The 16,692-nt window shown below is 33.3% G+C and overlaps 2 protein-coding genes across 3 annotated transcripts; one reads left to right on the top strand and one right to left on the bottom strand.

The window, feature by feature from the left end:
- The first annotated feature begins 258 nt into the window (after positions 1–258).
- LOC105775198 (disease resistance protein RUN1-like) lies at positions 259–5,744 on the top strand. 2 transcript variants are annotated; one of them, XM_052622155.1, is made up of 8 exons: positions 259–789; positions 875–1,952; positions 2,098–2,403; positions 2,648–4,025; positions 4,317–4,424; positions 4,510–4,577; positions 5,104–5,212; positions 5,303–5,744. In XM_052622155.1, the coding sequence occupies exons 1-4, from the start codon at positions 296–298 to the stop codon at positions 3,998–4,000; spliced, it is 3,231 nt and encodes a 1,076-aa protein (XP_052478115.1). In that variant the 5' UTR covers positions 259–295; the 3' UTR covers positions 4,001–4,025; positions 4,317–4,424; positions 4,510–4,577; positions 5,104–5,212; positions 5,303–5,744. The 2 variants fall into 2 exon arrangements, with proteins under 2 accessions (XP_052478115.1, XP_012453182.2); XM_012597728.2 differs by having other exon boundaries at positions 4,979–5,212.
- A 1,874-nt stretch (positions 5,745–7,618) lies between these two features.
- Positions 7,619–13,461, bottom strand: LOC105775727 (disease resistance protein RPV1). Its single transcript, XM_052622570.1, has 8 exons — positions 13,195–13,461; positions 12,515–13,061; positions 11,273–12,442; positions 10,637–10,955; positions 10,105–10,416; positions 8,572–9,813; positions 8,414–8,476; positions 7,619–8,326 (listed from the first exon to the last, which is right to left on the bottom strand). The coding sequence occupies exons 2-6, from the start codon at positions 12,994–12,996 to the stop codon at positions 8,824–8,826; spliced, it is 3,273 nt and encodes a 1,090-aa protein (XP_052478530.1). The 5' UTR covers positions 12,997–13,061; positions 13,195–13,461; the 3' UTR covers positions 7,619–8,326; positions 8,414–8,476; positions 8,572–8,823.
- Positions 13,462–16,692: the final 3,231 nt, after the last annotated feature.

Genomic DNA, 16,692 nt, shown 5'->3' with positions numbered 1-16,692 from the left:
TATAGTATGCTGCAATGGGTAATTAAATAAATAAACAAAGCCGGGCCAACCTCTTTTCAACCTTTCTTCATTGGAATCAACCGTATAAATATTAAAAATAATATGAAGCGTGGTTTATCAAGTAGACTTGACAATGCTGTTATGTTTAGAATAATTTGCTAAGCTCAAGTCATCGCCTATGCTTCTGTCTAACAAAATCACTTTCAATCTCTTTCCCATTTAATAAAGCCACTTTCTCTTCCTACGATAGAAGCAAAGCAAATCAAAGTTCCCTCAACGTATTTTGTTCTCTTTCATGGCGTCTTCTTCTCCTCCTCCTCCTCCTCAAGTGAAACACCAAGTTTTCTTGAGCTTCAGAGGTGAAGACACACGCAATAGCTTCACCAGTCATCTACTCAAAGCTTTGAAAGACACGGGATTGGATGTCTTCTTCGATGAAGAAAAACTAGAGAAAGGGGAGAAACTTTCAGATGCACTTTCTCAAGCAATTGCAGCCTCAAATCTCTCAATCCTCGTTTTATCTAAAGACTATGCTTCGTCAAAGTCATGCTTAGGTGAACTTTCTGGCATTATGGATCGCAACCGTAAGCCCACTGACAAACATATTGCTCTTCCCATCTTTTACCATGTTGATCCATCCCATGTGCGAAATATCGGTGGGACTTTTAAGACATCCTTTGAGCAACATGAATCAAAGGGGCCAGTTGATGAAGTGAAGCGATGGAAAGTCGCCTTTACTGAAGTCGGTACATTAAAAGGGTGGCATATAGAAGGAGGCAAATTCGATAGGTAACTATATAAATACATATGTATTCATCTTCTTATATTAGACATATCTTTCTTTTGACTATTAATTTCTTCTATTGTTTACTAGATCTGAAACCGAGTACATTAAAGACGTCGTTGAATATGTTTTAAAAAAGTTGAATAGCAATTGCACAAGTGTTTTTGAAGATTTGGTTGGAATAGATGATCAAAAAGGGTTAATTTTGGGGCTGATTGACCAAGCGGACAGTCGTGTAATAGGACTTTGGGGAATGGGTGGTATTGGCAAAACTACCCTTGCTGATGTTGTATATAAGGAAGTCTCTCCAAAGTTTGAAAGTCGTTTGTTTCTTCAAAATGTTAGTGAGAAAATAAAAAAACAGGGGAATGAAATTTTACGAAATGAACTTCTTTCCAAAATATTAAAGGAAAAAGAAATTTGTATCGATACCCCTTCCATAGGATACCCTTACAATGAGAGGTTGAACAATAAAAGAGTACTAGTTGTCCTTGATGATATTAGAGACCCAGACCAAATAGATTTTATGGGTGTTAAACATTTTGGTCCTGGAAGCAAAATCATTGTAACATCCAGAGATAGACAAATACTTAACAATGGAGGAGCTAATGAAATACATGAGGTAAAGAAGTTAAATACGAATGACTCTCTTCAACTTTTTTCTACATTTGCATTTAAGCAGTTGAATCCTGCAGCTGATTTTCGAGATCTATCATGCAAGTTTGTAGAATACGCCCAAGGTAATCCACTTGCTCTTAGAGTTTGTGGTTCTAAACTATACAAAAAGTCTAGAAAAGAATGGGAAAGCGAGGTGGATAAACTGAGGGAATGTGCGCAACCACAAATTGTACAGATTTTGAAGAGTAGCTTTAATGGGCTTGATGAGATAGAGAAGAATATATTTCTCGATATTGCAATCTTCTTTAAAGGGGAACGAAGAGAAAATGTAGAAGAAATTCTCAATTGTTGTTATAAGGGTGTAGATGGTGTAATAAGGAGCTTGCTCGACAAGAGCTTACTTGATACCAAACGTTATTCCGAAATTTCTATGCATGATATGCTTGAAGAGATGGGTAGAGACATTGTTCGTCAAGAATCTAGAAGACCTGAAAAGCAAAGTAGATTATGGAATCCTAAAGACGTGGATCAAGTGCTCAAATATAATAAGGTACTTGTGCTAATAGTCTTTAGATTGTATATGTTTTTCATATATTTGTTGATTTAACAAGTGTATAAATTCAATTAATTAACAATTTTAGTTATTTATAGTTATTTTCAAAGTTTAACTTAAATTTTCTTTTATTGGTTATTAGGGGACTGATTTAACTAAAGGAATAAAGGTATGCATGTCTCCTACTGATATTCGACCGATAAGCCCTACTGCTTTACAGAACATGCACAATCTTCGATTTATCTACTTTTCTTTGACTAAATGGGTTGGGGGATATGCTTATGACCAAGTTTTTGATATTGCATACCTTCCTAATGAGTTAAGGTGTATTTGTTGGGATTATTACCCTTTCAAATCTTTATCATCAAATTTTAGTCCAGAGAATCTTGTCGTATTGAGACTACGAGGTAGCAATGTGGAACAACTTTGGGATGAAGATGAGCATCAGGTATATTCTTTTTTTACTTTCTTCATTCAAGATTAAAAAAAATGTTTTAAAATTGATGTATTTATGAATCATATGATAGTATCTTATTAAAAAATTTTAAAAATAAATACTAAATATTTAGAAGAAACAATTTCATTTGATTTTTTAATGGTGAATGAATTTATACTACAACAGCACATCAAATATATTATAATAATTTACTTTTGAAGTAATATAGCTAATTTATATTATCATTTTGGTACAGGATCTTGTTAATTTAAGGCAAATCGATGTTTCTTATTGCAAAAAATTAAGAAAGATCCCTAATCTATTACGAGCCATCAACCTTAAAAGAGTTATCTGTAGTTGGTGTGATAATTTGGTTGAAATTTCATGCCTCGATCATTTGGAATCTCTAGATGAGCTTGAATTTGAGGGATGTTGTAATCTCAAGATGTTTCCCAAGGTCCCAAATATCTTTTCGGAGTTAGATTTGTCGAATACTGGAATAGAAGAAGTGCCTGATTCAATTGGGTATCTCGACCTGCTTGAATGTTTGGATTTGTCACACTCAAAAGTCCAAAGTGTATCAAGCAATATTTTAAAGTTGAAAAATCTTGATGATCTGGATCTTAGTTATTCCATGATCACTAAATTCCCGGAAACCCCAAAGAACTTGACGAGCTTAAACTTAAGTGGGACTAAAATTAAAGAAGTGTCCTTATCTTCCAACCCTCTAAGTAATCTTCGGGAGTTGGATATGGGCTTCTCAAGCATTCAAAAGCTACAGTGCAATATTGCCCTCTTTTGTTCAGGAGAGACAACAGTTGATGCGCCCTCACCAATCTTGAGGTTTAAAAGCCTTGGATGTTTGACAGTGCATGAATGCAACAGTCTTAAATTACTCTCCGAGCTTCCTCCATATCTGCGGCAATTGGATGCGAATTACTGCCTATCATTAGAAGAAGTATCGTTCTCAGCTCAACATCAAGATCTATATGAACTCCATTCTAGTTTTGATAATTTTGACTGCTACATGTTATTCAACAATTGCTTCAGCTTGAATCAAGATTCAATTGATAACATTTCGGCAAATGCCATGCTCAAAATTAGATTCCTAGCCAAGAAATGGGTATCAAAATATCATCTTCGTCCACCAGTTTTTTATTCATGTTTCCCGGGAAACGAAATTCCATCAAATAAGTTCGAATATCAGAGCAATCATTCTTCCTTAACCTTGAAGATTGCCCCAAATGGGTGTAATGGGAGCAGATTCTTGGTTTTTTCCATCTGCCTTGTGGCTGACCTTACTGAACTTCTCTTGGATAGTTCTGAATTTATCTGTGAATGCCAATTGACAGCTGCTAGTGGTGCTCGTCATGAAAAGTTCAAAAGTGTGTGGCAAGGCAAGCAATATCATAGTGCATCGATGGGGTTCATGGGTGACCACGTGTTGATCCTATTTGGTGGTGATATGGTTAAAAAAGACAAGGGTTATGAGCAGGCATCATTTGAATTCTACCTCAAATACTTGGGCGAAGAAAATATGAAGGTGAAGAAATGTGGTGTAGATGTATCTTACGTGGATGAAGAACCTAAGCCTCTATCCACAACATAAAGGGGCAAGGCACACTTAAACACAAGTAAGTGGGTTTCATTTCAGTTAACTTGTGAGGAAATAAACTGCTTTAGAACCAAAATGACATCTAACTTGCTCTGCTTTAGAAATTGCTAAACCATTTTTTCAAGAAACTGAAACCTTGCAGTTCTACCATGTAAATGTTAAAAGTAGAGTTTGTGATAATTCTACATAACAAGGGAAATTTGTAAAGAGTTTAAGGGTTGAATTTCTTTCTAGAAATTATAGTTTGTGACAGTTGCTTATTTGTTTACTTAAAAGAGTTTAAGGATTGTGTCTGTTTTTTTTTTTTCAGGTACAAAATAGATTGTGAAGAACGAAATTGGAGGGCAACTGAATATTTGAATAGAGTAACAAAAAGTTTCTGCTTTGGATTTCATAAAAGTATCCATAGGAGGACATGGTGGGCACCCGAATTCAGATATTAAGATTCATACTTTAATTCTTTTTTGACAGCTGACTTGTTATTGCTTGGTTTTAATTCATAGGATCAGTGATGGACATCATTCAGCTTCATTGTTTAGTTTCTGGCATTGGTGCTCATGACATAGGCAGAGTAAGTAGAGATTTGATCATCTTGTATCTCTATACTCACTGCATTTTCATTCAATGGTATATTGACTCATTGATATACATTTCATGTTTCGTTTAAAAGCTAGTGATTGATCACCTGATTTCTGATTTTTATTAATGTTAATCAGAAAGATTGTTTTTTTCTTATAACTTAGGCTTTTATGTTGATGTAAGACTAGGTGGTTGGTATTTTCTGTGCATTGTCTTTTAGAATTATATAACTTTGATCTCTAGTGGTCTCAATGTCAAGGTTGTGACCAATGCAAGACAAAATTTATCTAACATTATAGATGTGCTTTTCAGTGACAGGGTTTAATGAATTGTAGTATAAGTAAGCCAAAACCTAGAGTTTAAGCTTTGACTTTAGAAATTTGCTACTATCAGGGGAACGAAGACAACAAAGAGTGTAGAGGGAATAAATGGCAGATCTTTGCAAAGGCCATTATACAGAAAACGAGGAACAAGTAAGCTTTTAATTTCTTCTGCTGAATGCTTGCTTTATATTGTAGTTGAACTAAGATCTTGAGGCAGTACTGCAACTTGTCAACAAATATGCCTTCTGGTTTTTGGAGCTTTAGAGGAAACATGTGTTCTTGGCAATTTAGCCTTCCTGGAAAGGTAAATTACTTTTGATTCATTGTGATTTTTTAGCAACCTTACCTCATGGCCTTCTTTTTCCTGATTTATCAATGCATCATATAAATCCAGAATTGGCAGAGATTGCTTTTTCCCTTAACTTGTGGAATGGACACATGAAGTTGGAGGTTATTTTCAATGGCAACTTTGGACTGTATTCGTTCTCCTGCTAGATTGGTGAGCTATTTTGTTCGAAGTGAAGAATTGGTTTCATGGGAGACCAATTGGAGTTGAAAGCAGGGTGAAAGAGATATTGTATCGGCTTGAATTTCTTCTATTGAATGTGTTGGAGTTAAAACAGAAGCAGACAAGCTCAGCTTGAGTCTTGTGCAACAAGCCTCGATGCTTTCTGTGCAAACAAACAGATTCGAGCAAGAAGAGAAAAAAAAAACTAAAGAAAAATGGAGATAGTTTGAAGAACAAATCTGAATTCATTCATAAGTGAATAATGGCATAATGCCAATACATAAAACAAAGCACTAAGCTTGTCAAAAACAGCAAGTAATCACCTAAACATTACCTACCTCCACTAATTACATGGAAACTTGAAACTTAAACTTGTAAGCTTGAACAAAGCTGTGTTTACAGCTCACACTCTAGCTAATTACATCAATCATAGGCCTAACTTAGTTAGAAATGAACTAAGATACATTTCATTAACTAAATATAACAAAATGAACAAAATAAGCTTGCATCAGCAGCTCTTGCATCAGTTCCAGCATAACTTGATCTCCATGGCATGCTTGCTGTTGAGTGTTTGCTACATGCTGGCCAACTTCAACAGAATGCTTGCTTTATATTTTTAGTTGAAGTGAGATATTGAGGCAGTACTTCCATTTAATCCAGAATTGTTAGAGTTAGAGGTAAATTTAATTTAATTCAATCGAGTTGTTGATGATAATTCGATTTGGTTTTTTTTTTTTAGAGTTCAATTCTTACTCACTTATGGGACAGGAGAGAATCAATTTTCTTTCTCTTTTTATTTTTGCTTACAGTAGATATAAAGAAGAGCGTGCATATTAGTGTTTGCAAGCTACTTTAGTTCTATTAAAAAGCTAGAACTCGTTTTAGTAATTATTGAGTTGAGTTTGAGCTAAAGTACATATGAATTTACAGTTTTCATTTTTTTTATAGAAAAACTTGTATCGTACAGTTTTCATTGTGGGTTATTTGATGTGTTTAAAAATTTAAACTATTGCAAATATTAATTTTCAGTTTTTTCAACAATTTATCAAACAAGATCTGTATTAACATGACATCAACTAAATTAAAATCTTTAAAATTAGTAAATTAAAATGCTTAATGTCAAGGTTTAATTGGAGAAGTGGTTAAAGTTCTTATTTGACACTTGAGTAATGTGGGTTTAAACCTTGTCAATCTAAGTTCGGCTCAGATAAAAAAAAATCTTTAATATTTTCTAAACCTACTTTTTGAACCTCATATTTTCTATCTGAACTCTCTTATATTTTAAACAAACCTTCAAGCTAGCTCAACCCCTTGAATATATCTACTCTCCATTTGCATATTGCCAGTAATACAAGTTGCTATATAATAATAATAATAGTTGTCTCAAAAAATCTTTAATAATATAGTAAAGTAAGATATAAGTTATAAGACGTTTGGTTCATAATTGATTAAATAAAAACTTGTGGGTTACAATGAAATTTCTTATATTGTGGGTGGGTGTTTTTGTCTAAGCCCACCCAAAATAAGAGAACTTTTAGTTTAAATCAAAGTTGAGATGGATTAAAAAAAAAATCTAAAATCTTGTTTAAATTTACTTTTAGGACATCATATTTTTATTCAAAATTTCTTATATTTTGAACAACCTTTAAATTTGAACGAAAAATTTGGCTCTACTCCTGTTTATTGTTGGTAATATGTTTTTCTTGCCTAATCTGTGAAATAATTGTTCAAGTATTGATTAATGTACTATTTGGTCCCCCACGCCCCACAATTAAATTCACATCATATTGATTTTCTTGTGTTTTTCCTTATCTTCATTCATTGATTGCAAAAAACAAATCCATGCAATTCTACAAAGCTGTCAGAGTCATCCTCTTGGCTGAATTTTCATGGAAATTCTGCAGATTACAGTCTTATAGCTGTCATTTCATAATGCACCAAAGCATGAAAATTGACCCCTTGATATGTGACTCATAACTTTTATTTTTTGTGGGTGATAAATTCCTGGTTGGGTTTTATATAAGCATTTTATTTTCGAGATTAATTTAAAATTTAAAGATCATTAGCTAATGGACCTTAATATAAAGATCATTTGAAATCCAAAAACATGATGAATCAGACATTGTTATGGTAGCTTAAACGTTTTTAGAATTAGCAATGTATAATTTAGCCATGGACCTTAATTTATGTAAAATTAGGAAATACAAAATTGCAATGTACTTTAAGATTACCTAATTTTACAATCTAATTAAAATTATAAAAGTTTCATCCAATGATGTTCACAATCAAATGGAATAGATTTGATTAAACATCGGCTGCAGCTTACAAGCAACACATGAAACCAAAAAAACAACAATGCCACATAATGTATAATGTCAATAGCCACCATGTCATGAACGTAAAATCCAATCTACCCCGTCCTTGGCCGATATGCCTTAGCAAGACATTAACAAAAATCGATATCTTTTGCCTGAAGGATTGATCGATCAAATTGAATACATCCCCCAAAGAATCCGAGGTTGAATTGATACAAAATGAACCTGTCATGCTCTAGTCCGAAGCTTCAGACGCAATATAATAGCTCGAATCACAACCACGTTTTGCGACCGCTGCAATTCTAGCACCCTCTTAACATCATTCTTCTGAAACAGTGACTGTAAATTCACCACGAAGAATCAAGTCAAATGGGTGTACCATGAAACCAACTCTTCACTTTGAAGTTCCAACTAAACCAAAATCATTTGGATTTTTTTCCCAAGTGTTTATGTTGGGTTTCTCTATGGGATAAACATAAAAGCTCATCAATCTAACTTGAGAATGAAAACTGTGATAGGGTTTGCATTGAAAATAACATCCAGGCTCCATGTCTTCATTCAACGAGTTTTGCGATAAGAGCAACTCTGCCAAATTCTGCATGCATTTATATAATCTATTTTAAATCAGGGGAAACGAACACCATGAGGATACTAAAAATCAGAATGAGCAAAAGTAATTTACCCACGAGCATATGCTTCCTCTCAAGGGCCAAAATCCAGAAAGCAAAGCTGGATTGGGTAAACTCTGTTGACAAGTTGCAGTACCGCTTCAATATCTCAGTTCAACCACAATATAAAGAAATCATTCAGTACAAGAAATTGAACATCTTAAAAGCTTACTTGTTTCAAACATCTGTCATTTATTCCTCATCTGCTCTCCTAACATCAATCATTGCCATCTTTATTCCCTTCAAATTACCAAATTCAAAAGGTAAAAGCTTAATCTCTGGCTAAAAGGGCACCTCTATAAATGTGAGTGAGATCAAATGGATTTTGCATTGATTCGCAACCTTCACCTTAACACCAGTAATTTTGTGGAACTTCATTTGCTGGTGAGAAAGACGACATCCAAACCACCCATAATCTGCAACTTCAATTCCAGTAGAGTATTGAATCTGTGTCCCGCTTGACTTTCTTGCAAGTTTTATGGAATCTACAGATCACAGTCATAAAATTCAAAATAACAAAACATAACAAATAAAGCCTCTTTTGTGTATCACTATTGGCTTCCTCAAAAAAAGCTTCTTCGGCAGAGTAAAAACTGTCGTCGGATTCATCATTGCTCATCTCATTTAAGTTGGAGTTTTCACTGGATTCAACATTGCCATTGGCACAACTCTTTGCACCCACGTAAAATACATGAACACCGCATTTCTTTACCTTGAAATCATGGAGACATATTTTTTCACCCTCTTCATTGTAGCTATAACTTCTGATGTAGAATTCAAATGTTGCCTCTTCATAATTCTTGTCTTCTTTAACCATATCCTCTTGAAATAGAATCAATACGTGATCACCCATGCAGTTCCACTCTGACTCTAAACTCCCACGGTCATATAACACACTTTTGAACTTTTCATAACCACCAACACCATCACTACAACTAGAGACTGTCAGTTGGTATTCACAGGTAAGTTCAAGTTTTCCGAAACCACTACAGTGGGTGAGATCGGCCACAAGGCAGATAGCAAAAGCCAAGAATCTTCTCTTACCACACACATTTGGTGCTATCTTCAATGTTAAGGAAGAATACACGTTCTGGGACTCGAACTTATTTGCTGAAATTTCTGTTCCCGGGAAACAGCAAACCAATGATGGAAGAAAAATATTTTGCCCTGCCCATGTCTCTGCTATGGATCCAATTTTGAACATGGCATTTGCCTCAATGCTATCAATTGAATCTTGATTCAAATTAATGCAATTGAAGAACATCATGCATAACTTATAAGGATCACCAAGAAAACCGTGTTGTTGTATGAACGATACTTTTTCTAATGATGGGCAGTCACGTGCATCCAAGCGCCATAAATGTGGTGGAAGATCTAAGAGTAATTTAAGGCTCTTGCAATGATTCATCGTCAAATTTCAAGGCTTTCAAACCATAAGATTGATGAGGGCACATCAATGGTTGGAATCTTTCTTGAACCAGAGAGGAAATATTGCACTGTAGCTTTTGAATACTTGAGCCGCTCATATCCAAGTCTGCAAGATTACCTACGAGTCGAAAGACAAGGACACTTGTTCAATTTGAGTCTTTGATAAGTTCAAACTACATAAGCTTTTGGGATTTCTGGAAATTTGGTGATTGGGCAATGACTAAGTTCCAAATCATAAAGGATTCCAACTTCAAAATATTGTTGGACACATTTTAACCCTTGAGTTTCTCAACCGTAATCGTCTAAGCCAGATGAGATGTTCAATTGAATCAGGCACTTCCTCTATTCTCGTTCCTTCTAAATCCAAGTAATGAAAATGACTTGGGATCTCAGGAATCTTCTTGAGATTATGACATCCATCAAGATCAAAACTTTCAAGAGAAGCCAAATGAGTCAGGCAAGGAAGTTCAACCAAACTTTCGCACCCCATACAGCAAAGGCTTTTAAGGTTGATTGCCCCGAGTAGACTAGGAATCTTTCTTAAATTCTTGCAATCAAAAAGGTCAATTTCCTTTAAACTAACAAGATCCTGGCAAAGAAAGTATAAAACAGCTATGTTACTTCTAACCATCGTCTACATGCTTTGGGCATATTGAAATTTAAAAGAAAAATTAATTATTACACTGAAAATAAAAACTATAAATAATAATAATAAATAAGATATCATTGTATGGTTATCTAATACATCAACTATAAATCCTTTTTTTTTTAAATAAATTCTTGGATAAAGAAAGTATGAAAGAATATACCTGATGATTATCTCCATTCCAAAGTTGTTCCATATCACCATGTGGTAATTTCAATACAACAAGATTTTTTGGATTAAAACTTGAGGATAAAGATTTGAACGGGTAATACTCCCAACAAAGATACCTTAGCTCATCAGGAAGAGATACAATATCAACTTGATCTGCAAGTAGCTTTTTATTCCAACATTCCCCAAATTTTCGAGGAAGATAAAAGTGGATAAATCTAAGATTTAGCATATTCTCAAAAACAGTAGGAGATAACTTTAAATTATCAATTTGAGACATGTCTAACTTTATTCCTTTAATTGCTTCATTTCCTGATAACAAAAAAAAAAAAAAATTATCAAATATCAGCATAAAGAAATATATAGGAATTCCATTAAATAGAAGTAAATAGATTAGGAAAGGCTTAGACTAGTTGACCATACCTTTCTATTGCAAAAATTTTGACATATATTAAAAGTGTTTAATTTTGTTTTTTAAAAGCAATGTATTATTAGATATCTAATAATCAATATTGATTATTATGTGTATGGTAGGTAAATAGATATCTTCATTTTTGAAATAATAATTAAAAGAGTTAATATTTGACATGATGTTCGTGTATAGATTTATAAATATACCATTAAACTTACTTTATTGTATCTCAGCATTTGATGCACATTATTAGGACTCCATAGTCTACTGCAATTTCCAATGCCTGTAGCTTCTTGGCGAATAATATCCTTGCCCATCTCTTCAAGAATATCATGCATAGAAATAATTAGAGGTCTTCCTGCAAATGCTGATTGACATGTTGATGCTGAGCGAGACCGTCTGAGATCTTGAAGTCTGAGATCTTCCTCAAGCATATCTTGAAAATGGATGGTGTCAAGTAGGCATTTATCCACCAAATTGCTTATTCCACACACTGCACCATTATACAAGGAACATAGAATATCTTCTACTTCTTTCTTATATTTCCCTTTGAAGAAACATGCTATGTCAAGAAATAAATTCTTCTCTAGTTCATCTAGCTCATCAAAGCTACTCTTTAAAATTTGTGATATTTTTGGTTGGCCATATTCCTTTAGTCTATCCACCTCGCTCTCCCACTCTTTTCTAGATTTCGTATATAGTTTAGAACCCAAAACCTTAAGAGCAAGTGGATTGCCTTGGGCATATCTTACAAATTGGTTCGATAGATCTCGAAAATTAGCAGTAGGATTCAACTGCTTAAATGCAAATGTAGAAAAGAGTTGAAGAGAGCTTTTCTCATTTAACTCATTTACCTTGTGTATTTTTTCAGCTCCTCCATTCTTGAGAACTTGTCTATCTCTAGATATTAGAATGATTTTACTTCCATCACCAAAATGTTTAACACCCAAGTAATCTATTAGGTCTGGGTCATCAACATCATCAACAACAACAATTACTTTTTTATTGTTGAGCCTCTCTCGAATAAAAGCGGACCCTATGGAGGGGGTAAGTACATCAATTTCTTGGTCTAATATTTTAGAAAGAAAGTTATTTCGTAAAGACTCCATCCCTTGTTTGCGTATTTTCTCTCCAACATTTTGAAGAAACCAACAACTTTTAAACTTTGAACAGATTTCATGATATACAACATTAGCAAGAGTAGTTTTGCCTATACCAGCCATTCCCCAAAGCCCTATTACACGACAATCGTTTTGATTAATTAGCTTCAAGATTGTCTTTTTCTGATAATCTATTCCAACCAATTCTTCAAAAGCAGTACTGGATTTGTTATTCATCAGCTTTTTTGCAACATATTCAACGATATCCTTGATGTACTTGGTTTCAGGTCTAGACAACAAGACAAATGAAAGTTAAAACTAAAATAAGTCAAATATAAGAAGATTAGAGAAAGAGAGTTACCTGTCGAACTTGCCACCTTCAATATGCCACCCTTTTAATTTACCGACGTCAGCAAAGGCTTCTTTCCATCGTTGTACTTGATCTAAACTTTTTGATTCATGGTCATTAAAGGATGTTTTGAAACTGCCACCAAGGTTCCGCACATCAGAAGGATCAACATGGTAAAAGATGGGAAGAACAATTTGTCGTCGAGTGAGCTTGCAGTACATGATGCAAGAAATTTCAGCCAAGCATGATTTCGAAGAAGCATAGTCTTTAGATAAAATGATGATCGAGAGATTTGAGGCCATAATTGCATTTGAAAGTGCTGGTGAAATTTGCTCCCCTCTTTCCAATGTTTCTTCATCGAAGAAGACATTCAGTCCCGTGTCTTTCAAAGCTTTGAGTAGATGACTGGTGAAGTTAAGGCGCGTGTCTTCACCCCTGAAGCTCAAGAAAACTTGGTGCTTCGTTTGACGAGAAGAAGATGAAGAAGACGCCATGAAAGATTATGGATAATGTGATTGAGGCAAAGAGAGAAAATTATAGCAAGGGAGCTTTGGTTTGCCTATTGAAAAAGAAAAGTTTAAAATATGGATCCATCATCAGTAGGAACCTTTTATTAAATGGATGGGAGATTTCTGACGAATCAAAGGAGATTCGTTCATCGCAAGGGAGGGGCACAGTAGATCGGAAAATACCTTTTGGATGGAGGACACTCCGGCGGTGGCGAGAGAGACGGTGGCTGCAGAGGAGATGAGAAATGTTCCCCAAACGACTAAATGATCTGTTTAGGGACGACCGGACTGGCCTGATGGTTTACTGGCGGCCACGCTTCAGTCACCGGAGAAGTTTTTTGATGGTGGGTCTGTTTTCTACCGGGTTTCCAATTAATTTTTACTTTGTCGGTTCCAGTTGTCCTTTGGAATTCTCTAAACTGATAAATGTTGGTTGTTTTTTATTCTTTGGATTACTTTAATGGAGATAACGGTTTTACCCCTCAAAAAAAAAAAAAAAAAAGGAGATTCGTGCTTATCAAAAAAGTAACATATTTTAAAAAAAGTTATTGTTGGTTGAATTTTCAAACATCTTGGGTCAAAACTTAGGTTTGAATAGCGTTTAATTTACCAATTAAAAATAAAATATTAAAATTAATTTATGAGAATAAATTATATTAGAATGACAAAAGTATAATTTGTAGGCACTAATAAAATCATGTCACGTCATTAAAATTTATAAATAACAAATTATTATTTTACACTTATTTATATCTAATATCTTCTCTAACTTAATTTAATTTTAATTAAATTATTTAAAATAATTAATTTTTTAAATTATAAACAAATCTTTTCTTCTTTTACAAAATTTAATCATTTTATTTTTTTCCATAAGTTAATATTTTTATTTTTGTGCAAACAATTTTTTTAAAAGAAAAGATAAATTTTGTGCAATTTTTTTTCATGTCATTGACACATAATTTTAGTAATTATTTTACCTTAAACCTAAAACCTTAAACCTCGAGATTTAGGATTTAGGTTTGAGATTTAAGGTTTAAGTTTAGTGTTGAGGTTTAAAGTTTAGGTTTAGAGTTCAAGGATTTAGAGTTTAGGGTTTAGGGTTCAGGTTTAAGGTTTAAGGATTCAGGGTTGTAAGTTACAAGTTTAGGATTTAGGGTTTGGGTTTAAGGGTTCAAGGTTACGAGTTTGGGGTTCGAGATTATCAAAATTATGTGTCAATAACATGAAAGAAATTGTCTAAATGTAATTAAATAATTGAAAAAGGACTATAAATAATGTGGTGGGAAGGGCCCATAAAATAATTTCTCTGTAGATGGGTGTATAATAATAATTTTATGTCTTTAAATTTTAACAATGTGTCAAAATTTTATTGATGCCTAAAAATCTTAATTTTAGAATATCCTTATGTAAGTTATTCCTTAATTTATATATTTTATAATTAAAATTTATTTATTTTTTATACAAAGTCTACACATAATCCCTCCTATCAAAAGAAAAAGCATATTTAAGCATACTTAAATTTACATCTTTCTAATTGTTACAATAACAACATAATCAATTGAACTAAGATAGATTCAACTCTTGAACATCCGTGTGATGCTATCCTTTTCTTGCTTGCTGTTAACTTCTATCACTAGGAATATTTCGTTACTTTTTGTGCATCACTTAAATAGTAGCTTTAATTATACCTAAATTATTAGGTATTCATTATACTGGTGAAAAACAAAATTATATAATAAATATATTTATAAAAAATTAATTAGCTTTTATTAAAGTAGTGCAAATGTTAAAACTGTTAAAGTTATTTTTCTCGGCCAAAATAAAAATTTATTAAAGAGAAGTAATGGTCAAAACAAACCAAATGGTTAGAAACTAAAAACAAAACAGCTCTCAACATTCACCTTAAAATACATACACAACACAATAGAATGGAAACAGGTATTTTACAAAAATAATACAAAAAAATAAAAAATATTAAAAAAACTAAACAGTAGAAAATGAGATGCCACAGGCGGCACCTTTGGTGCCTGTGGCAGAGGCGGCACCAATTGTTCGTATTTTAGCCCTTTGTTCGTATTTTTTTCCCGAATTTTATTACTTTTAAAAAATATATTATTTTCTAATTTTATTATTTTACATTATTTTAGTACATTATGTTTGAAATGTATTAATTTATGGGCGGTGTGTTTAGCTCCGGTGAGATTAAAAACAATGGTGGCGGTGAGATTAATTCTTGAGCGGTGAGATTGAATCTTGTAAAGTGAGATTAGAAGCAATGATGGAGTGTGTGTTTGGATTCAAACGCAATTGTAGCGGTGAGGTGAAAATAGAAAATGACTTTTAAGGACATTAGATTAAAATGATATATAATAGAAGTTTTAAAATTATTTAACAATTACAAAATTAATAAATGATTAAAAATTATTACAATTATATTTATTTTTAATAATAATTAATTAAAAATGAATTAAAACTAGAGAAAAATTTAAAAATTATTACTATTCATTCTTCTTTTAAATCTCTTTAATGAAATATTTACAATACCCTTTTTCTCAATATCTGTGCGTCTTAATGCATGTTATTTCAAATGTTTGTTATCAGTAACTCAATGCAAGACATTGCTAGCACCAAATAACTTCAAAACTAAAACCAACCGTTGGCTAGTAACTGAAATAGCCTATGGCCACCATGTAGAACGCGCAATGTCGAGCCTTGAGCTGGTCATCCATGCTAAAGGGAAGAGTTGAAAATCACATATGTTGGGGTTTTGACAGCAGAGAAAGAAAACAGAAGCAAGTAACCCAGATAATGTAAAGATTAACTTCATTACTTGAATAAGCAATATGCTATATACATAAGTAGTCTGGATTACATGTGTTGGTTTTTTTAGCATAAAACTAAGGAGAAAAAGAAAAACGAATACAAAGAAGTAATTTCCTTAATCGAATTGCCTACAGAAAGGATATTAAAAACATTTTAATCTAGTAGAAGACAAAAGTAATTTCACTCATGCAGGCGTGTACTTGGGGTCTTCCCAGAATATGTTGTGGCCTCTGGCTATTATTTGGTGGGCTCTAACAAACTCCAGCATTTGGTCAGCTAAGGTGTAGTTGGTCTTCCCTTGATCTGGTTTCGTTGCATCCCATTTCAGTTCATTTTCAAACACTGCTGCATTGAATCATTCAACAAACCAATTCTGGAAGACAAAAAGAAAACAAGATCAATTAGCTAGCATTGTTCGACAAGTATTAAGAAATGAATATGAACACATACCTGATAGGGCAAATTCCCAAGAATGGTGTGTGCTATTGCGAACCAAATGGAAAATCCTTTGAGACTTGGTTTATAGTTATTCTTGCTCCTTGCAACCTATTACCTTGTTGATCCGAGACATGTATTGTTACAAGACGCTTCCTTTCTTTGGGAAAAAATAGACGATAAGTAATTTTGTTAAGATATTGAACATTACCATTGTTGAAATATCATTTCACAAAGTGTGTCAACAATAATTACAGTGTTAATCATGAATTCTTGGTTAAACCTCCATTCTTGATCCGTAAATGGTCGTAACGAGGAACTATCAATTGTTATATCAATGTCTTTATCATCCGAGTTCGTATATCCGTGACATTAGAAAAAATGGTTCTTAGAAGCAAAAATCGGTGTGACATTAATAATCTA

The sequence above is a fragment of the Gossypium raimondii genome, chromosome 10 (assembly GCF_025698545.1).
Source record: "Gossypium raimondii isolate GPD5lz chromosome 10, ASM2569854v1, whole genome shotgun sequence".
Classification (NCBI taxonomy): Eukaryota; Viridiplantae; Streptophyta; class Magnoliopsida; order Malvales; family Malvaceae; genus Gossypium; species Gossypium raimondii.
This window is presented reverse-complemented; position numbering and strand designations above follow the sequence as displayed.